A 23,615-nucleotide genomic window follows, 5' to 3' on the forward strand; every position below is an offset into this window, starting at 1 on the left:
TTTTTTACTCGACTTTGATGTGTGCGACTCCTTGTTCGTAGTTCGTTTTCTTTCCCTCTTTCTCTTGGGAATGCTGGAATTAATAATGAAATTATTTTCAAAGTTTTGTATTTTTTTGGTAAATAATTTTGGACTTTTTGGTAATTTTATAAGGATATAGCTGTGCATTGGTTGTTTATAAAGTTATTATATTCGTTAACTACGAATATTTATTCAAGAATAGAAGTATCGAAAGTAATGAAATTTGAAAAAAAAAAAGATTAGATATCGATGCTACGTTTCAAGTTGTTTTAATGTCGTTACAAAATTTGTTAGATTCGGGAGAAAGTTACTGAAATATATTTTCATTTTTTTTTAGTAACGAATTTGATAACCAATATCGGTGCAATGTTGGAAAGTTGAATATTCGACGTTAAAAATATTCTTTTCGATAAAGAAAAAATAATTTACTAGATTTCTAACTGTTTTGAAGCTGCTTGAAATGACGCATCGATGTCTGAGCTTTTGTTAATAATTTCGGCACTTACTATTTTTGTGTCGTTGAAGAGATCGTTGCAGATTACGAACATAATAATTTTATAATTGGTCACTGCACGGAAAATCTTGTAATGAAATTAATAACAAGTATCAACGTTTGGTCAACCAAGCTCATTAAAATTTGTTTCGTTCTTCTTACTGTGATAATATAAGAATTTTCGAATTCACGTCTTTTTCCCAAAAAGAAGAGTCAATTAAATATTCTATTGCTCATTGAACTCTCACCGTTTTTATCGTTGAAAAAATGTCTTCCGTTGCCTCGTCTGTTATCTCAAGCACACGATCGTTAAAAAATTTTGACAGATGAAAGATAATATTACATACAACTCTGATTATAAGGCGTATTAAACTTTTCGTAAACATATCGAGTTTCTGACCTTGCTATTTTATGGTGAATTTAATATACGGTGGGTTGAATGCATCAGCAGTGAATGAACACCGCCGGTCAATGTACACTCCGATTTCATTCTCATTTCACCTAAAGTATAGATTATATACTTAATGCGATTTCGGTCTGCTTTAATTGTTCATTTAATAAACCGTTGTATGCTTTATCCGGTATATATATAATTAGGTGAAATCCAGACTGATTATATATTTACGCCCGACGCTGTTGACGTGATAGTTAATGTATAAAGTTAACACCGCGTGATCTGGTTTTTCAATTTGATAAGCAAAGTACCTACTTGACTAGAAGTTTAATTCCCAAAGCGAAAAAAGGTGCATGCCTTGTCACCATAAAAATGTGATTACCACATAGTTGGGTATAGAGGGATGGCTAATGATTTATTCATATGTAGAATGAATTTTAACAGCCCGTGCAAGGTTTTTAATTTTTTAATTCAACTTCTTACAATTATAATAGCAGAGTAAATTCACCCAGCAAAATGTCGTTACGTTTTCGGTTGTCAAGCGTCGCTGATAGCCGTCAATTCAACTTGACTAGCTGCGTGCCTCTATGTATGCATATACCTATACATAATTCATATGTGTATATACATATACAGTTATATTTTATATAACAGAAGAAAGTTATAAACCGAGCCGTGAACGAAGCCTCATCTATCTCCGTCAACTTGGCGCGGATTAAATCGACTTGTTGAAAAATAAAGACAAGAAGAAAATAAAATGATAAAAATTCACCTCACCACGCTCTAACCGCGTGCAAAGAAAGCTCGTATCAAATATTCGCGAGGAATTTAGCCCTGGGTTTAGGGGAAAACCGAGCGGGACCAACGAACCGTTAGCTGTCCGTCAAAATTTCATTTTTTCAACTTTGCGCGTTGTTGCATGTGTCAGTTTTACAGCTTTTCATGCACCGCTGTTACTCCATTAATCATGCCGATCAGAAAACGTTCGCTCATTATTCTGATAATCGTACCCGATCAAGCTTTGGCGGGAGTTTTTAAGATCCAAACGGTTGAAAGCTGTAAATTTTAAATAGCTTTTTTCAAAATTTTATTTCAACAACTTATTTGAATCTCCTACCGCTGACGTTCACAAAATTTTTACCTACCTTATAGACAGACCGTAATTGTTGTTTCGCTTCGTCGACCAGACATAAGTGGTTGTAAATTTTCAAAATTCCGGAGGGTCCTCGATGCCGGAAATATCCGAGGAAAACCGGGCTTCTCATAACTCTCGGAAAAGTAATAGGATTGCAACTTGAAAGCTTTAGGGCATATAGGTAAAAGTGAAAATCCCCTGACGGGTGCGTCTGAGAAGAAGCCCATTTGTCTTTCGCCGCGAGCGTTTCTGCAGGATGCGGATATAAAGCGCCGAGGAACATCTACATACACATGCTTCATGGTATGTAGATTGTAGAGGCATTCACATGCCAGAGACGCGTACTGCAGGTGTTGGTGTATCGGAATACTGACTACCGATATTGCAAAAGTAGGCGAGCCATATTTTTTTCAGGGATATTAAGATTTCGTAAAGCGCTGCACACATTTTTTGCTTTCACTCTCATAGATATATTGGTCAATATATTTTGTCGCAGGTGTGCGAGTAATCGTCAAATTTCGTCATTCTTTCTGGAGCAAATATCATAATCGGAATTGCTGCATGCAGAATTCCATTGGACTAATTTGGAACACCGTTGGTTATATTCTTAACAGTTTGCAATTTCAGAAATATAATTGTAAACGCGGAAGATTGTTTGCCACGAGCTTTCAGTTCAGTTTAACTGAGACAACTGTATTTTCTGTAAAAAAGATTCCTCGTGTTAAAGGATGAAAAAAAAATAACAGCGAATACTAAGCTGTCACTAAATCTTTTGAAAATTAATTTAACTTATGTAGTGAGTGGTAAAAATGAAATCTTGAAATAAAATAACAACCGCGCTGAGAAAAAAAAACAGATGATGTTTACGGGAGTTTGAACTGATTGGATTGAAAATGGCGAATTCCCATTTTTCAACCCCCGAATCGGATCGCGTCAATGGTTCAAGCCTTCTCAATGCTGAAGTCCGATTTTAGCTTGAGATGTCTGCTTCATTTCCCTCTAGGATGATCCGAACCCTACATGCAATATTTTATCTTTGTTTTCATTTTGGTGGCACTGGAAGTAGAAAACCTGGCTGACTCTCTTTCGAGTCAGTGCATTTAGTTCGCAGGCTTAAACGTTCCATCAAGTCATCTTAAACGAGAAAACGTCAATCATGGTTGAAAAGACAAAATGAAATCGGCGATGAGCAACGCGTTCGATTTGTTTTTCTTTCACAGATTTCAAAAAAGACAACACAGTTTGTAGATACTTGGTGAAATTGAGATGTTCGCAAAGATCAAGGAACAATGAAAAATTTGGGAAGAGATTTTACAAAAATTGACGACGAACTACTTCACAAATGAAAATTTATCTTTGCTTATAGTTTTACACGGGTTTTCAATCATTCTCGCTTACAAGGTAAACTGTAAAGAAAGTTTTTACCCAGTGTGTACTTCTGCTGATACCGTTGTCACATTTTGGCGATCAATCATTGCCAATCCGCGATCACGATGGGAGGGAGGAATCGACGTTCGTTCATGTGAGGACCTGATTGTGCCTCATAATCGTGTGCAAAGCGATTCGATTAGCGATTTCGTATTCACCAAACGTTAAATTACGCGACAGAGAACCGCGAGAACGAATCGCGGAGAGATGAATGGAATTGGGGTGAAAAAAAATCTGGCGTGAATTTGTTACCCTTTCGTTCATATAATTTCCCGGAGGCAATCTCTGAGTAATAAAAAAAAAGTGAGACGCACATTTTTATGTCAGTTCACACACAAGGCTCTTGGGACAACGTGATAGAGAAAAGTCGAGAAACAAAGCTAAAAGAAGATTCTGTAAAAGTAGGCGATTTATGAAAGAATCCAATAAACTGGAATAAAATATAATTAAAGAATAACCAAGAAATGCCGAAATACTTCCTCTGCACTTTTTCTTGAGCCATATTTCTGGCAAAAACGTGAAACCAACCAATTTTTTCTACAATCTTTCTCAAAGTGGAGAAATAATATTCAAATTCGTAGGTCGAGGGTGGAATTTGACAGCCTAATGAGAGAGCATGATTTGCAAAATTATAGCTCGATACGCACGTGCCGATGATAAGTATCAATATGTAAGGAGTAATAGTATCAATTTACGAAGGACGCCGTGGGGATAAGATGGGTTTTCTTAATACCGCTTCTGCTTTTAAGCTCGGTAGACCAAATTTTACGGTGATTTGACGCGGTTAGGTTTACTCAGGGATAACCCCTCGGCCTTGGCTCGAGAAATTCCCCTCGCTTCTGTTATCGTCTTTCTGCAAGCGTTCGCCCAGTTGCAAAATGTAATGCTTCATCGGGACTCACCGCCTGTGCGCAATATAACTCCGATCCAACGATCCGGTAGTTGGGTCGCTTGCGTTTCCCTTTCGTTATGATTACGGTTCATCTGATATTTGTGATCGAAAATTTATCAACGAATCCGGGAAACCCTTGTGTTCACCCAATTTTCCATCCTTGCCACTGACGTTCCCTGGCAGTTCATTTATTCCTCGTTGAAGCATTCCAGCTCCGTCGATTTCAATGTTTTGGAAAAAAATTCAAAAGCTATTTGAAAACTCATTGAATTCGTCTATGAGGAAAAAAACAAATTAACCCGTGAAACGAATACCTGATCAATAATATTTCGATCAGAAGTTATAATCGTTGAACACATATATATATTTGTCGAAGACTTAATAAATTAGTTAATCCATGAGCCAAACAAAATTAATCCAAACTGCCTTAATTCAGAATCGATTTAAATTTTTATTTGCCTAGACCAACGATGTTTCCCAACAAGGTTTGAAGGAAACGCGTTACAGGAAGTCTTTTCAGGTTCATCCTTAAGCGGCACGAGATCGCACCGTTTATGAATTTTTCACAAAAAAATTTTCTTCCGTATAGGGAGACGCGAAATGAGGAATTCCATGGCGATGACATTTCATTCACATTACACGGGAGACTACACGCGCATGAGTTCTTTGAGCATAAATGATGCCAATATGATTTCCACGATGATGAATAGACCCTCTGCGTTTCCAAATACGGAACGGTGTTGAACCGACGGTCATAATCACGACGTCATTACGCGTTTCCAGCCATCCAGATACAGCCAAGCCTCGGGAATGGTTCAATTAAGGTCTGCTCTGTGTTCTAATACGCTATTGTTCCCAGATGGCACCGGGGATTTTCCATTTCACGAGCCCAGCCGGGTATCTGCGATATTTCGTTTCTTCGTCGGAACGATCCGTATCAATAATGAGGGCATTAATAAAAAGGCGAGTACTTGCCCGTAAGGCGTATTCTTTTATACCGCGTGTGTAACAAAAGGCATGAATGTCCTGCAGCTTCGATGAACCAAATTGATGGTGCGTTTATTAGCTGGGCGCAGGATATGCGCCATCCGGTACTGTGAACTGTGTAAGGTAATAAGAGATGATGCGAAGTACTGATTCTGGGATAAGGAGGAGGCCATAAAAATCAGCGATTTATCGCAGGCTAGTTTAACGGCTGTGCTGTAAAGCTCGTTCTCGATTCACCCTCGAATTATAGTCTCAACCCAAATTCCTTTTCGTGCCGCTCGCGTTTTCAGATATTCATTCAGCCGATACACGCAGTAAGGCTTTAAACAGCCGTACACTGATGGTGAAATCAAGTGATGGAATGTATACTAGAGCTCGCAATTACGGAATTGAATCGCTAAATAAAGGGGTTTTGCGTGAGTTAACTTGAACAAATGACTAAAATATAAATACAGTTAATGTGGATGTGGGTGTACTAGAAACTTAATTTTTCATATTATCGTAATTATTCAGTGATGTTAGCGAAGGAAGTTAGCAAAAAAAGGAGTGTACAAATGAATATTTTTGTCACATGGCTCCAAGTTGATCGTTGGCTAGTAAAAAAATCCTGCAGCGTGTAAACGATATGAACTGAAATAAAAATATTGTTGTTGGAAATCATTTTTCAAAAATATTGTGTTTTAATCTTTACGAGAAAAACTTTCAGGTCAATCTTCAATTTGTTGCAATTTTTGCTGATCAGAAAACAGCTAAAAGCTTCTTTTTAAAGAATTACCAGATATCTCGACAATTTACACCTGTATACAATATATTTTGGATTCTTGCTCATGACGGATAAACCAAATTGAGTTGCAGACGGTTTTTTATCCTTTATCCACGTGACAAATTAATCTCTTTCAACGTTTCGAAAAACCGGCACGAATCAGAAGTTAATTATAAAACGACTTCCGGAATTTACTACGCAAAATTTGGCTAGATTTCATTTTTGATTTAATTTCATTTCTTTCTATTTTCATGTATATCTATACCTATACGTGTAAAATAAGACGTGGTGGAGGGGTTTTCGCCTACTCTAAGGGAGTTTAACCGACAGATCGTAGGAGGACAAGTTGACAGCGACGCATTATTAAGAATTTCAATTCACTTTCAGAGAATTGATTTCTATTACGCGCAGACGACATCCGCCCCTCAATTTTCTCTTCGTTTCTCTACGCTTCGCGGACACTTTTTTTCCTTCACTCCGTTATCTACTCTCGTCGATTTCTTTCCTTCACTCGTCCCATTTCTTGCCGACTTTCTCCTCTTTTTATCCCGCTTTTCTTTTTACTTTTTTCTGTTCCGAATGTTGCTTGGATTTATACTCTCGTCTATACGTAGGAAAAAGCCATTGTTACGACTTTTCCTTAAATTCAATTTAATTCTATTGAATTCCATTATACTCCATCAAGTTGCCAGCTTGGCCAACCCCTCATCGCCATGTATAGGCCATGCGGTCCATTGTCCCTCGCACCCTAACACGAGACGTAGACATGTACGAGCGGAAAACAAATGGTCAGCTTCCATTTATCGCTGGCATATGTATGTAGTTACCTACCTGTATACCTATACTTGGACTCGACTAACGTTCACTTTGCTAAACTATTTTATGCAGGGAAATCAAGACGTAAACTACAGCTGCACGGGTAACAAATGTTTCCGGGGTGCTGTGATGTCTTGTGCTCATAAATTGAAATTTATTATCCTACTTCTGTACGTAATATGAACGTGAATTTGAAAATTATGTTACTTGCAGTTGAATGCATAAACTTATTACCTCGCTCATTTGTTTTTTTCTATCGATATTTATAAACTTGTGTTTTTTACGGGGGTCTCGAAGTAAGTTTGAACCGCGGTTATTCAACTCAGCTTTTATAGTTACTTTACTATTTCATAACTGCTCCTTCACACACAGTAAAAACTGTTTATTAAATACGGACGCAACATCGATCAGGCGAAGTCATTAACTTCGACACGCAATGCGTTTATCGCACCTGAAGCTTCAACAAACGTGGAAATGAGATCTACTCTATAATTGTTTTCAGTGTTTCTGAGTAGAAAAAAAGTAAATTTTTTTGTCACCAGATCTATAAAATTTTAATTTCATACTGATAATCAAGCAGAAATCAATAACAAAAACGTAAATTACCCACGAATTAGCGAGTATATGATATTCGGATTTGCAAAAGTTTTCGCTACCGGTTTTGCCAGTTTCTTCTTCTCGTAACTCTTTATAACGTGATTTGTGTCAAGGTGTCCTTCTGTTAACGAGTCCTCGCAAAAGCAGCATTTATATTGATTTATGATTTCGCAAGTGGCAAAACTGTGAAACAATTCTTTTCTGCACTTAACAAAGCAAACTGTCCGCCCTCGACAGCGATATATAAAGGTATTAACTTTTTTACAATCGCATTTATCATATTTTCGTTCCACTTACTGGATGGTAAATTTTGTAATAAAAAAAGACCGGAAATAAAAGTGTGAGTAAATAAAATGATTGCTCGAATATAAATTGTACTGCCGTAATGGTAGAGACGTAAAATAAAGTGAGCGATCAATGTGTGGAAAAAAATTTAACAAACTCTCAACGAACACGATAATTATAAAAAAAAAATTCTGTTTTGAAGTGTTTAAATCATATTCGATATCAGAATTTCAGTCAAGCCATCACGTACCGCGTTTTTTTTTTTTTTTTGTATTACAAGCGTATACGAACAATTCACAATCGATGGATTGGCGTAGTTTGAGGAAAGATCGAAGGTAAGCCGGAATTCGATTTGATGGATGGACAAGCGGGTTGTAATAAAATGCAAAATAGTTTACACACTAACGATAACGATTACAATAAATATCTACAGACTGCGGATGCCTTATACAAAAGGCCAAACTATAAAGGTCTATTCGCGGTGGTTTGAAATCGACTTGCAAATGGCATTAGGCCAAGCACGATTCGATCGTTCCATATAACATCCCATACCCCTGATAAACGCGCAATTATTTATTTTATACTGACTTGTCACGCGGATAAGATACCCCGATTTTGCATTGTTATACGCGGTGAGGCTTACACGAGTATATATGTATCTATATGCGGTAGATATATGATAAATAAATAAATATATGGTAAATGGCATATAGGTATCTGTATCGTGACCAATAATCCAGATAAGGATCATCGTTTGGGCTCAATCGATAACTTGGGGTCACCTGGCTTCCGTGTGTTGAGTAATAACGCAAATTTTTTTGGCAAATTCTTGAATTTCTTTCTGTAGACTCTGTGATAAACGTATAAAAAAAAAAAAGAAAAAAGAAAACGTCGCAAATATAATTGAAAAATTTGTCGATTAACGATTTCAGTTTATAGATTCAATTCTGACATGTAACTTTATTTTTTTTTTTTGTAAATACCGAGACTCAGATTTTTAATTTTAAACCAGCATCTGGGCAGTAAACTCGCTATGAATTTATTCTCAATCCCTGTTTCAATAAGTTTCGCGATATTCGTTTCACGTTTTTCGATTTTTTGATTTTATGATATTATTCGAAAACCTGTACGCGTAGTACGAAATATAAATTTCAAAGCAGCATTTCGTCGAACGAAAAGATACACGTTTCATCAAAAATGTAACACACCAGTACAGTCCTGAATATTTCCGATTTATCACATGGCCGGTAACTTTGTACCGTTGCGGTGTGAAAAAGTTTGTCCGTAACGCGATACACATCAGCAACGGAAGTTGGATAGCCACGGACAAAGTTGATTTCCAGTCAGCCGTTGTACGTGACCTCTCGTTATCTGTTATGTCGAAAATAAAATTAACGCGAGGTTCTCCTACGAAGTGAGAGGATCGTTAACTTTCGGGGCAGAATCATCTCGGTTAGTTTTGCCGACCGTTCGAGGAAGATCGCTGATCGTGGATTAATTAAAGCTCCGAGAAATCCCGCAAGCTCCATGAACTACCGGTTGAATTAGTCATACGCGTATGCAATCTCGTCGAGAGGACCGGATGATGCGGAGACAGACACGCGCCGCAGAACCGACACGTCGATTTCACCCTCGATAATTGTCTCGACCATGTTCGAGGCTTTCTATGTACACCTGTGACAACAGTCACCGACGGCCCCTAAAGCCGGATCAATTTCCGCACTCGAAAATTAATCGGATCCGTGATTATCCAAGAGAATTCCGTGACGTCGATGCACTCCGTGCAGTCAAACTCGGGAATCCCCTCGCCAGTCCTCCCGTTTTCCTAACTTTACTGGACGCTCTCCTCGAATCCCGCAAATCCCTTGAGCGTCCTTCGGACGACGTGAGACTAGTCAGCGGTTCTCATGGTTTCGTGGTTTGCGCTGGTTATAAACCGTTCCATTGCAAGGAATTCCCCAACTCAAGATCTGGTTTGATATTAATTGCAAAGACTTTTCTGATCACTGGAATTTGCACAGAAATTTTTTTACCGATGAAATAGAAATTACAAGAGAGAAATACTTTATAGAAATACATTAAAAAATGTGAGAAAATGACCGTAAGTGTTCAGAAGAAACACGTGAAAAGTATTGTAAACGTCTGCATCGAAAACTACGAGGATGACAGGATTTGAAAAATCACTGAACCGCTAAAAATTCTTGTTTTCATGTGGGATAAAAAATTATGACCGGTATTTTTTTAGACACGTTCAAAACCACTGTATATCATGCTGGAGAGAAGCGTGCAACGTATCTCTGAACCCTTGCGGTAACCGCTGGAGGGTTGCTTGCGTATATAGTCGTAAATCACGCCGTCAAGCGTGTATTTGCAGTGGGATATCTCACGTTCTCCGCACGCGGCTGGCAATTTCAATTAAACTCGACTCAGATTCCACTGTATAATTGCCAAGCACCCTTTAAGTGGATCGCGAATCTACTTGGTGACAAAAACTGGAACAGCATAACAACCCAAGCTCAGGCGTCTATTAATCATGAAGATTGCAATTTGTCCGAAGGGAAGCGCGCTGTGAATATCAATATTCGATCGGGACGGAAGATCCAGATTCAGCCAATGATTTGCAATTTCAAATCCCAAACTATTCACAAATAATTTTCGATTTTGGAGACGGTGAATGTTGAAAAATGTAAAAAAAAACGAAAGAAAAGAAATTTCCAAGGATTTCTACTGCTCCGCTTCAGCGTGAAACGCTGGATTTCGTGAAATTCCAATTGGAGTGGTCGAAGCATATTCATCGGACTGTATTGCTCAGCAGCTCGATTTTGCAGCAACATTAATTCCTAATGAACGGGTAACGGGAGTAAATTGATGTTAATTATGAATGGCAGGGCTGACCCATCACTTTGTTAGGTGTTGGCTGACCGAGCTGTTTAATGTGCCCGGTAATCAGGACGGGCATCTATTAGATGTTTATTCCTTCGTTATGTATGAATGCATACAGGAAAGCTTTGCGCAGTCTCATCACTCATTCAACCCCAAAACGTTGCAGAACCCTCGATGCTGTATTCGGATTCAATTGCCGAGACATGATTTGAAAGCGGTTGTTAGGCGACGGTGGTTCACCCGAAACTTCGATGACGATAAATGCCCGAATCAAGACGAAGTAGAGTTTGCCATAAGTTTGGCGACAATATTCAATGACAGCAAAATTTTCAACTTTTCTATGTATTCGTGCGACGATTTTTCGTATTTGTGAACTGGTGATGGATACCGATAATGCAATGGTGTCGGTCAACCACGAAATGAAAACGCCTCTGGAGCTCAACAACTCTAAATTTATAGCTTAACTACGCCTCAATTGACTCACTTAGAGCTTTTTGTAGGGTGTTTAATTCGATTGCGGATCCCACGTCCGCTCTGCAAGTGATTAATTTTGAAAATAGATGATGAAAATTAAATTGCTTGGTTATTGCGCACCTGGATCACATGTATTAATTGGGTTTGCAATCGTGATCGTATTAATCCGGTGACCGATGAACGTCTTTAAAGCTTACAGGTATACTTTTGCCCCCCTTTTAATCAGCCCAAAACCGTGTCCGTCGCCGGTCACCCGAGCTGCGGAAAAGAGATAAAAAGCGAAATATAATGTTCGTCATTTCAACCCTTGGTAGCACAAGTCGGACGCTATAGGGACGCCGGGCGTCGAGGCGGCGCGCGTGATATTGCGTGGGATCGATATCATGGCGCCAGCTAGCCTCTAGGTATCCCGTTAACGGTACACGTACAACCTATAAGGTGCACTATACGTAATTTTCATGCTTAAGTCCGTCGCCCGCGGTCTCCACGCGGCTTAATCCCGACCCGATTGGGAGAAGGGTGGTGGTTGTGCATTCGAGATATAGGGATGATAAAATTGCAGACTCAATTTACGCTCCCACTCTTGTTACGCCGATCTGCATTGGAGACGAGACTCGAGGTGCTTCGAAAGAAATTTGCATCGTTTCACGTGGAAGGTGAGACGTCCGTCAATTCGCCGGAGGTCGTACAAAGTTAGTCAAGCTCACGTAGTTGGCATTACCTAAATGAAATGAAGTCACTTGTAACAGCCACGTTTGTTTGATTGAGAAAATTTGGAGTAGACTTTCGTCTTTAGACTTTAAGCTAGTTATAGTGACAGCTCGAACCTCGGAAAAAATATATTTTGGCTATTTAGGAAATAATTAGATAATAAACTTGCCGAAGCGAGACACCTGATGCACCGATGCGAGTAACGATCCAATAATCGACTTTCCTCGTGGTAAATGAAAAGAACTAACTTCGTTCCATGAATTTATTCTCGACGTACCGGTTACACGTAAATACATTCTTCGGTAATATATAACCTACCACCGGAACAATTTGATTCTCCGCAAAAGTTTTTGCGAACTTTGGTGAGTCCGTTTAACTATGAGTTTACAACGTAAAGATCAACGTTTTGGTACAAGGATGTTTCAGTGATTATTTTTGGGTTCCCCTAGCCTTGAATACCAGATAATGGTTTCTAATAATATTAAATATCAGAGTCAATAGTTTGATCGTTGAATCACTGGTTTTGTCTCACCGTGCGACATTTTTAAAACATTTTTTTTTACCTCTCAGAGCGTCATCAAGTTCGTTAGACATCCTTAAATACATCAGGATCACGCTAATTTGAAATAGAGTACCACTTCACTACACAAGCAAATCAATACTTGTACACCACTTTCCAATCATCGAACTTAATTACATGTTTGCCCAGAGTTATCTGTAAGCACCGGTGTGCAGGTGACTATCATATCATAATAATAATAACACGCCTGCTTGCTCATCAAGAAGTGAACAGCCATCGTATACTTGAGGACTGGAGCATTGGTGGCAGTCACCAATAGTGCGATCTCTAAGTACTTTATAATAGCCGTGCTATTTCCTGACAGCCGAATGTCACGACCACCTAAACACTCCTTTTTTTGTTGCGCAAGACACTGTGAACTGAATTCGCCAAAGAGTCTACAGTTAATTTTGAGTAACAACCGAGGCGTCATTACGGCCAGAGAAACACTTAGAAGCACGTTGCATGCCACTAATCGCTGCTATTTTCTCCGTTCATCGAATCTACGTGGTATAGCCTTGGTCTCACATACTCTCATATAGTGATGGATGCAGAAAAGCCCGCGACTCTTTACGGATGTTCGCGTGGTCCACGTTTTCGCCAGATGACGAAGACTGCGAAGCTAGTCGGGGTTAATTGGCTACGTGTCAGTGAAATAGGCAGAGATATTCATAGGCTCAGGGATGGGCAAGGCACGGTCTGCGCCATTTGTCGGAGATCCGGTGCGACCTCAATATCCGCTCTTAATAGCCGCCAGCACCGGTCCCTCGAGTTGGTACAATGAGCGTCGTATCGCGATGAAATTGACGGGTGTTGCACCCCACCAAGCCGAGTTTGCTTGATATCTTTGTATTGAGAATGGAAGTCAACAGCCCCGGGATCAGGTCGAGGACGAGGACCTGAATGAATATAGACAGAACTTCGTCCTGGACGTCGTGTAGCCCGAACCTATTCGGAATGGTTCGATTTATGAAGTGGTCAAGGTCCCAAAGGTCAATAACTCGGAGCCATCGATCGTCGCGATTGAAGATTGTGTTCGCCTTGGCGAGCGGCTGGTGTACAGGTTTCTTGGATTCGGCCTATTGCGTATAATGTGAATGTTTATATGTAGACAATTTGTTTCCATTACTGGCATCGAGTTGTTGTAGTACGCAATAGACGGAGACTACGGATATCTGATTCATGTGAAAAAACCTCATCATGGAGTGGCTCAATTGTGCAAAAATCGACGCAAACATCGTGAACAATGACCAAGTGGTGATCGATTTTCGGGACCATTTTCTCGTTCGTATTTGAAGATGTGAAGAAGACGCTTGACATTGCCACACTTGTACTGTTTCAGTTTATAAAAACGTATTGCGTAATTTTGGTCAAATAGGTGTACGAAAAAGCTCAGGCATAAATTAGCGAAAATCACCTTAACGATCGGTTGACATGTTTTGAAGTTGTGGCATGAGTTTCCGGTAAAAGCCGTTTGGTATAATCATGCGATACGTTCCGTTCCGCACGTACCATATTCCATTGCATTATGCCGTGGTCGTAGTCGCGGAAAGATGATTATCATTAATGACCTTTGGTGGCGGTTGATCGACCAAACTCTCGTTTCAGCAAGCAGTTAGTTAGTTAGTTAGTTGTCAACTTGATACAAGTTAGCAACGTCTAGGAAGTTCACTTTCGTAGTATACTGTAGGCATCCTTTGAGGATCGGTAGGAGAACTCATCTTCCAGGGATTTGAAGTGAACGATTATGCTGCACATCTCTCTCTCTCCCTTCATCCCTTCCTCTAAATCTTCATATTACATACTCTTGCATTAAGTTTGCTATTTAGAAAAAATCAAAGGGTGAACTGCACACGTGGATCAATCGAAGGATTATTTGAAACGGTATTTTCTATGATGGGTGTAGTTATTTAAGTATTATTAAGTACAGGCGTTACATATTACACTGCTGCCATGCTGGATGTAAATATCACGTATAATGGGACGAAAAAAATCATCTGCAACTCGATTCAAAAATCGGTATCTGAAATATATTCTGATCAAAAACTGGGAATCGTCTTCAAGTGAAATGGAACTTTCGTTAATTATCTACTCGTTGTCGTCTTGTCGATGCAACGCGTCACGATTTATAATCCTGTTGTATAAATCTACCGCGTGTTCCAGCAGATCATTCTGTGATTCTGGGTAACTGACAGTGTCGAAATTGTGAATTCCGGTGAATCTTCCCTTAGGAAATCGTGAATTTCCACCACCTCGTATACATAAGGTGTCATGTGCTCTGGTGGACGCAGCGACGTCGCCGCCGATGTCAAACCCCGAAATAGAAGGGTAGTGATATATGGACGGGTTATTTTTAGACGCGAAGGGTCTGGTCGCCTGGAAAAGCAGGGTTCCCCCGATTTTGCGTGATCAGTGGCACTACAGACCGCACTAAAAGGAGGGGACGGGAAATGCTCGACCTGCTCGTGCGGTGCCTTGCTAACGATTTTCTGGCAACCTCGAGTAATCAAACGTTAGATGAGTTCCGCTAAATAATATCGTGCCAAACGAATAAAACTGTTCATTAAACGTCAGTGAACAAATAAACTCTGTCTTATAGCAGGCTTCGAGTGAATGATCGATGCATGGTCAGGAAAAAAGGGTCGATCTACATCAGATTTTTATATCGAGCTCTACCATGATATCGATGATGAATTCAGATTTTGCAAACCCCTAAATCGCGTATCGAAAAACGCAGTTTCGGAACTTCATGCGGAATGCGGTGTATGGAAATTTGGGGATCGACTCTAAAACTACTCGGATCTTGAGTGTCGGGTAAAGGAAACGCCACGAAGGGGTGTGATCGAGGTATTAGAACGTAATATGCCTGAGTACGAGGCGCTATTTCGCTTGATATTCAGATCACGTGTCCCCCATACACACGTGCCTCTATCGGGCGCTTCGCTGTAATTTACTCGAGCAGGTGTACGACGTGGCTTGTTAGACCGAACCGAATTAAGTTCAGCTGCCGTGTGGGAAAAAAAAACCAGTTCAATTTACAGAACGGTATAATTCACCGCCGACGAAAGAACGTTGGGAGATTTCGTTCAGGGATAAAAATCTTTCGCTGAAAATAAATCGTTTTTCATGTATCGCCTGGAACGCGAATGCAAAATTGTGTGGCATTGGCGAAGGATTTTCGGTTTACCCATATCGGTATGCAGGGGGTTGAAATTTCTTTTTCCGTTTGTACAAATTATTCTACAGATATGTAACACGTTTAGCTTGTTGGAGTTTGCTGACACCGCGAGAATTTTAAATCGGAATTCTGTATATTTCGAACTCGGTTATAAAGAGGACTCTTTTCACTGCGAATGCGAGAGCTTTCGAGGCATGAAATTGATCTGACAGCCACGAACCGCGAAAATAAAAATAACGATAATATTCTAGATAACGTTTCTTCTGAGCGTGATTCTGCGATATTGGGGCGTGCTTTGTGAAGTTAGAATCTGAAAAGCCAGGCGGATGGCGAACGTATTTTGAAATAAATCTCATACCTCCTGTGTGAATACCGGCGAATACGGGGTGGAATAAAACCGGATGTAACGTACCGCACGTACTAACCGCACGACGTTTTTAATACCACGTTGTTCTCGCGGCTTTTTTTTTCAACCCGCTGGCGCTAAATCGGGAAAACAATTTCGGGATATGGATTTTTGACATGAACAGGCAGAGGCGCGTGATTTCGGATATCGTTTCGGCAAACAGCCTAATGTTTTTTCGTAACGTATAACCTTGCGATTTACGTTCCGCGTGTTCACTAAGCGAACCGTAACTTCGAAACCATGAACAAAACTTCTCCACGTGTAAGTTAATACATGTCGAGTCTAGCCGCACCCCCATGCTTTTATATTACTGTAATCTTATGCGCCGGGAGAAAGCCCTTTGCGAATTTAAGCTCGAAGCTTATGTTGCATTACAGGTAATCCCCGTGGACTAATCCTGAATCCCAGAACGTTTGCACGGAGGTTAGTTCTCGTTCCTCGAATTAATGTTTCCCGTCAGGTTGATGCAATCCTACACGACTACCTGGTCTATGGAAAACAGCAACCCACCGATGTTTGCTTATAAGGGTTGCAACGTTCTAAACAGACCGCTCAGACTAACAAACACTCGCAATAACGAGCCTGCCAATATTTGACGTTGATTATTATCGCCTTAACATTATTATCGTCTATAGCTATGATCGATAGTCTGGATCAATCTCGAATGAGTTTTTTAATAACTTGCAATTTAGAAAAATTATTTATCGCTACTACTTGCCCAACAAAACATTTTTTAATTCAGTAGCGAGTAGTTTGCAAATTGAGAATATTCTAGTATTAACGAAGAATTTGGATAGAACTGTGCAGAATTTTTAATGGTGTATCAAAGTATTGTTATAAATGCTTTGGCTTGATCTGGGAATATTTTGTTGAAAAATGTTCTCTAGTGATTAATTTTAAACAGAGGAATGTATTGATTTGGTTAAAAATTAAAAAGAAGTTATTTTGTTTCTTTTGTAAAATGACGAGAAATTTCATTTCAAAACTAGATTCACGTAGGATTTCGGGGTTCTGCATCGATCTAAGGGTAGTCGTCGTGTTCGAAAAGTGGTTGAATAATGAATTGGCAACAGTTCAAGGACGAGGATTCGATCTGAGAGTTAAGCGAATGTTTCTTACGTCTATACGAGTATGTCTGTAAAGGCGGGAAATCGATTCGAATGAAACCCCATTACCGTCTCTATAACAACCCCTTTTTTCTCCAGTTTTCTCGGACTGCACGCTGCATCGCTATAACTATAATATATACAATATATACTCGGCTAGAATCTTAAGTGCGAGCCAAAGATTGATGTAGGAAAACGTTGACAGCCTCTTCTAATTGGATTTTTACAGGAATATAAACAATGAATGATAACCTGAACTGAGAGGATTTTTATTCAGGACCGCACGATGAAAGGAATAATTTCTCGTGCAAGCTGCACTTTCTAATATTTTAACACGCGTTGTTTTGACAGAACCTGCGTGAATGAAATCAAAAAAAAAAAGAATTAAAAAAATCGTCACGTTGTTGAAGGAACAGTAAATATTTCTTGGGATTGCCGGTGCAGTAAGGATCGACCAGGATAATTCATTCATGATTTATGTGATATAAAAATTGATAAAAAAAAATGTTTAGTCTTTCAGAAAATCTCGGTCCGCTTCATGGTTAGTTTCAAAGGCTCACATGGGTAACAAAATGCGGCATAACACCTCAAATAACAGGAATATTTATAGCCCAAGGGATGAACTTGTGAACTAAACTTGTTTGTACAGCGGACGTCAAAGAGAAACGAGGGAAGTTCAGGGTCTTCGTTGCTTCACGTGTCTCTAATGCGGATAATTAGACATTCGCCTAAACGTCTATTCCGAATCTCGCATACTTACAGAAAATCAATTTAACGTATAACATATAAATTGACATGAATTGTAATATCCCCTAAAGGGAAACAGTCATTTAACACATCCAATATAATAGGAACAGAACAATAAAAATCGAATCACTTATTGGTTGGCAGAAAGGAGATAATCTCACAACGTTTCAAATTATCATTATCTTTCTCCTAATTATCGGATTGCAATAACACGAGAAAGTATATTTTTATAACTCGGCGAGAATCGGAGCATAGAAAGAGGGATAAAAGAGGAAGGCGGAGGCGTTGTGCAAGAGCCTGGAGGAGAAGTCAGTGAAGAATTTGAGGTGAACTGACGTTTAATTTATTTCACCGATATTATCATGGCTCCGATTATATTCCACCGTGCCATTTGCCTTACCCGGTATAATTCCCCAGCGTGCCGACCGTTTTATCACCAACCACCGGCAGCTTCTTTGATTCTTGATAATAAAAATGTACGCTAAAATTGGAAGATCAGGCGTCGAGGAAAACGACCTCGCCAGATGTCTCTAAGTACTGCCGAAGGCTTCAGCGCTCTTTCTTATATTCTTTCCTATTTCACGGGACATCTTGAGTGCTCCATTCGAATTTTTTCGACCCAATTTCCGATGTAATATCTTGGTAGGGATAATCATATTTCGGTTATTGCACAATTACACTGCACCCTTTACGGCGCTCATTCATATTGACAACCTGCTCAGTTTCTTCCAAACAAACTTTTGCCAACTTTTCCGCACTCGCAGTAAAAATTAGTCACGCGACTCAATTTTATATTTAAAGGAGATAAACGAGCCATTTTATTAACGTTGTCACGAGTCACGTTTTCTCTTGAAAAATTCTAGAGTATAGGAAATAGTGGAATTATAAACAAAAGCTTAGATACCAAAGTTTGGTTTCAAATCGCGTCAAAATGGTTCAAAATCTAGTCAATTCGTTCGATTTTACTCTACGACGGCTCATTTTATTCAGAAGACTATTTTCTACAAAGTGACTGTAACGAATTTCTTTTTTTTCTTGCCGTCAATTCGATAGTGCCATTATAAAAAAATTTATTAATTTTTTTTTTCATCACAATCGATGTCAAGTTGAAAAATTAAACATTTAACAAATTTAAAAAATAGAGCATGTATATTGAACGTAATGAGCCATCGTGAAGTAAAATCGAATGCTACTATAAAATTTTTATTCATTTTGAAGGCATCTGAAAAGAAGCATCGATATCTAAGATTTTTAAAGAGATCTTTGCAGTTTACGAATATGTATAATAATTTGATGAATACTCAAGGTACAAATATAACTTGTGATAAAATTAACTTTACTAATTAATCGTAAGCTACACCAATTTCCAAATGAAATTCTGCCGGGCTGCAGTATGAAATATGCAAGCTTTAATCAGATCGTGCTATTCTTCACACAAGTTCGCTACCTTTTTTCCCCTGAGATTATTTTGCCACAAGTCACCGTCTCTCATGCATCTCAGCCTGCATTTCGGTCTCAGTCTGCATCTCAGTCTCTGCCTCAAGCACGTGAAAATAATACAAACATATTTTAAGATGTATTCACTTCCTGTATTGCTTGCGAATATCATCACAGCAGCGATGAAAAATTATTCCATGCTGTTAGACGTCTGTTTCTGTATAATCTTTCTTATCTTTTTCAGGAATATGTGGGGCCGAGCAAACATGGGCGTCGTCGTCCTGTTCTTCGTTGTCGTCTGCGCTTTTGCTAATGCGGAAGGTAAATACGTAAATACTGGCACAACTATCACAGAATGGAGCGAATTTTTCGCCTGCTGTGTCGCTTCTTTGTTCAATTAAAACGGATAGATTTCCCCTCCGAGAAGTGATCGTCAAGGACCTGATCTGAGTCTGACGTGGACCGAATTTCTACGCGTACAAATTGAATTTCCCGCTATTCCAAAAAGGTCACCATTATCCTTCGTACATCCGGGTCTATTTTGGCACGCAAGATTGATTGATCCGTTTCATAGATGTATATATACATACACACACATATACGTGTGTGTGTGTGTGTGTGTGTGTGTGTGTGAGCATCGAAATTGGCCAAATGTACGCGAAATAAGCGCACAAACCGTCAATCATAGAGTTCGGGGTAGAAGATACTTCTCGTATCCGGGAATTGTGGCTCGGATACTCGCCAAAATGGGGGACGAAAGACTTTTCCTCATGAGAGAACACAACATGTCGCCGAAAGGATGTGCTAGCTAAATTTGCGAACGTGACGGGATTCACAAATGCGTCTTATGTACCAGTCAGATCCTATTTTCCGGGCAAACGTTTCGAGACTCCAAATGCAACTTATACTCGCGCGAGCTTTTTCCACGTTATTAAAAATCTTCACGAACAATCCCGCTGAGCGAATGAGCCGATGATCCCGACCACATCGAGGATCACTTTGTTTTCGTCCCTCATATAGTATCATGTTAATTCACTACTGAACGTGACGAAGAAATTTCGCTAAGATGATTATCCCACATCTTTCAGTGCGATTGTCTCAATGACTCTATCGCTTTTTTCTCAAATATGTAAAAGGTGATGGAAATAATGGACGCGAGCGTCGGTTGATTGTTGAAATACGGGATGTGAATCCCTGGGTGAAGGAAAACGCTCGTGTTTGACACAAAATGGTGAAACGAAGTGTTTCTTCGTGAAAATAACGACAACAGGAATAGGAATAATTATAACGTGAGATTGTAAAGGTATAATTTACTTTTTCAATAATGAGGATATTTCGTCTTTGAGATTTCAGTATATCTGCACAAACACATGCCGTGGGTTTGCTCGCTGAAATTCTTGAATTCTTCGGCCGAACAGACACGACGAATTTCTTTCTCCTTTGAGATAAAAGAACAGAGCAGCTGGTATTCATTCGAGCCAGACAGAGTCTCCTCTGCGAAATAGCGAGTATCGCGTCGTCTGATGAATGGAAAAAAGAAGGAAGAAGCAAAGCGCAGCCCTCGCAATCAGAGCTTCGTCTCTGCAGCGCGTCGTTTACACTCTGGAGAACTTGCTCGCTTTATACACTAGTATTTTCACGTATAGGCATCCCGCATCAAGTACAAATATGTCTGCGTATAAAAATATCGGGAAATTCAATTTCAATATTGAATATCGCAACGAGAGGCAAGGAAATCCGATGCGCGGTAATCAGATTTAAAATCCTTTTCCTCTTCGAAATGAGAATTTAGTACCTGTTAGTGATGCGGAAATAAGTTAAATCCTTGCTCGTAGATGCTTCTTTGGATTTCGGTATTGTATGCATGTCGCGAAGAGAGATTCGAATCAGTTTAGCTTTACCAGGAAAAATGAAAATTAAGTTAATAGCGTTACTGTAACAATGAGTGTTTAGGAAAAATCGTTACTTCGCACTCTTAAAGGAATGTCCGAAATTTAGTAAACACTAATATACAAAAGATACTCTGATTTCGAAAAGTTTTAAACTCCTTGACAGTTATTATAGAATTGGACAATGAAAAAGAAATTCTTCTGAAATCATTCCTTTTTACTTAATTTGATAATCCGACTCCATTTCCGACATATGAGAACATGATTCGATGTAGAATTTTCCGCCCTACACGATGATCAAATCATTTTTCATCTATCGCCAGCAGTTCTTGAGTTAAATGCAAAAATCTTCAAATTTAGCTGTTCTCTCAAAATCCTGACTATGCAGTTCATACATAAAGTTAACATAAACAAGAAAAATGTCTCTCAAAACGATTAAAAGATAGAAGAAACCGTTACGAAAATTTGAAGTAAAATATAAACATGACTTAAAACAAAATTATAAACGTTATCAGTATGTAAAAAGAATATATCAATCGATGGAATTGAATGGGTGATGCAAAATGAGGCTAATATTCAGAGGCGTTGGGCATCGAGGATGTGACAAGGTGCGTTATTATGTTGTGAAAAACTGTCAAGGCACTGTGAAGTAAAATACTCAAAAGTAGTATTTCTCAATGGAATTGGATAAAGGATGGGAAAATATTGAATTGATTACTGAATTTTGATGCATTACAAGACCTGTAAAAGATGAATCTTGGAAAGGTTTGTTGTGCGTGATTCGTTTTTCTCTACCACCTAGCACCTCAAATTAACGTAAAGGGTTCAGACCCTCGAACTTTCGACCACGACTGTTTCTCGCCTTTTCAGTTTTTCCCTCCGGCAATGAGGCTCAGGAATTTCTTCCAATTGGGAAACTCTTTCGAGCCCGTCAAATTCACGCCGTACGTAGGTAGGCTCATTTGGAAAACAAGAATTGCAAAAGCAAGCCCCTTTTGTCCGAGAGCAAAGCAATCTATTTGAATGGATGCTGCATTAACTGGCTGTTTTGTACATACGCATAATGCACCCGTGACGTGTGACTATAAATTTCGTTAAATTGGATACACGAAACGGTTATGAATATTAAACGAAACCGAGTCCAACGTTCCGGCGTAGGAAAATCGCCGAACTGTAAGCCTCAAAAGATTCGCCAAAGTCTGAGCTCGGAAAGTTTTTGATATAATATTATGCAGAGCGCGGACTTGTCGCGTGAAAACTTGAATCTTGTTAATTATTTCTAGCGGTAATTTATGCTCCGCAATTTTCCTCTCGCTCGGTGGTGCAATGCGTTCACCTATACCCACGAACTTCCGGGAAAAACCTCTTGATTGGATCGTGGAACAAGTGCAGTAAAAAGCTTCTTCCTGAGCGCAGTCGTGATTTAATTTCCTGGGATCACGATTCGGTTTCACCTCTCAAGCATAATCTAAACTTTTCCCGCTTTAAAAGGTACGGATGCTGCTCCAGAAGTAATCCAACGATGTGCTTTTGCTTGATTGGAATCCGTGAGATACGTGTGCGATTATTTTCCCAAATTTACCACGAAAGATAAAAAATTTTCATTTTCCGTTGCTCACCGTTTTTTGCTACAAATTTGGACTTCAAAATTCTTGTCGCATTTTCATAACTGCATTTCGATCGATTCGTTTCAAAGAAACATTTCGTATAAAAATAATATCATTTTCCAATTTTCGTTCAATTTTGGTAAACATAGACGATAATATTTACCGTATGAAATTTTTTTTTTTTTGTGATTTTCGCTACTCAAGTAAAAGTTGCTTGTTTTTTGAAAAGAACAATGCCTTGTGGAGTAAATTTAGACTGTAAAGTGTACGTTATACCTTACAAAAACCAACTGGTTTTACTGAAAAATGAATAGCATGTGGTCTTCGATATTTGAACAGCGCACATCAAGCATCGATTTGAGGGCTTATAAAGCACCAAAGAAATGTCAATATTTGCATCCTCTGGTGATTAATCAGTTTCCGTGAGACACAGTGCAGCTTTCGCCGTAGGCGTTCGACTTTTGACCCCGTGAATAATAGCAGCACACGTGAATACAGTCTGCAATATACATGTTATATACACGTATGTAGTGTGTACAGTATATTTCACGACTCTTGTGAGAAGTTCGCGGGGAGAAACAGCCTGCAGAACCCCCGGAGGCGAGCAAAGTTCAAGTAGAACTTGATTTGAGTTTTAGAATTGTTTCCGAGGCAACTGCTTGCAAGTTTAGGAAAGAGGGTGCAGAAATTTTAAGCAGGGAAAAACTTTCGGTTTCAAAATTTCGTCCAAGCCTCGGTTTTGAGAGAAAAAAAACCAAAAGAAAAAAAAACAAAATAAAATGGTACCCAATTCAATGAAAAGGTTGT

The 23,615-nt window shown here is 39.3% G+C and overlaps 1 protein-coding gene across 1 annotated transcript in view; it reads left to right on the forward strand.

Moving 5' to 3' along the window:
* Positions 1–23,615, forward strand: part of LOC124407509 (uncharacterized protein CG3556) — a 42,323-nt gene that overhangs the window by 150 nt on the left and 18,558 nt on the right. Inside the window, exon 2 of the mRNA XM_046883721.1 lies at positions 19,557–19,633. Within this exon, the coding sequence (XP_046739677.1) occupies positions 19,561–19,633 (73 nt within the window). The 5' untranslated portion in view covers positions 19,557–19,560. The remainder of the gene's footprint in view (positions 1–19,556; positions 19,634–23,615) is intronic.

The sequence above is a fragment of the Diprion similis genome, chromosome 6, assembly GCF_021155765.1.
Source record: "Diprion similis isolate iyDipSimi1 chromosome 6, iyDipSimi1.1, whole genome shotgun sequence".
Classification (NCBI taxonomy): Eukaryota; Metazoa; Arthropoda; class Insecta; order Hymenoptera; family Diprionidae; genus Diprion; species Diprion similis.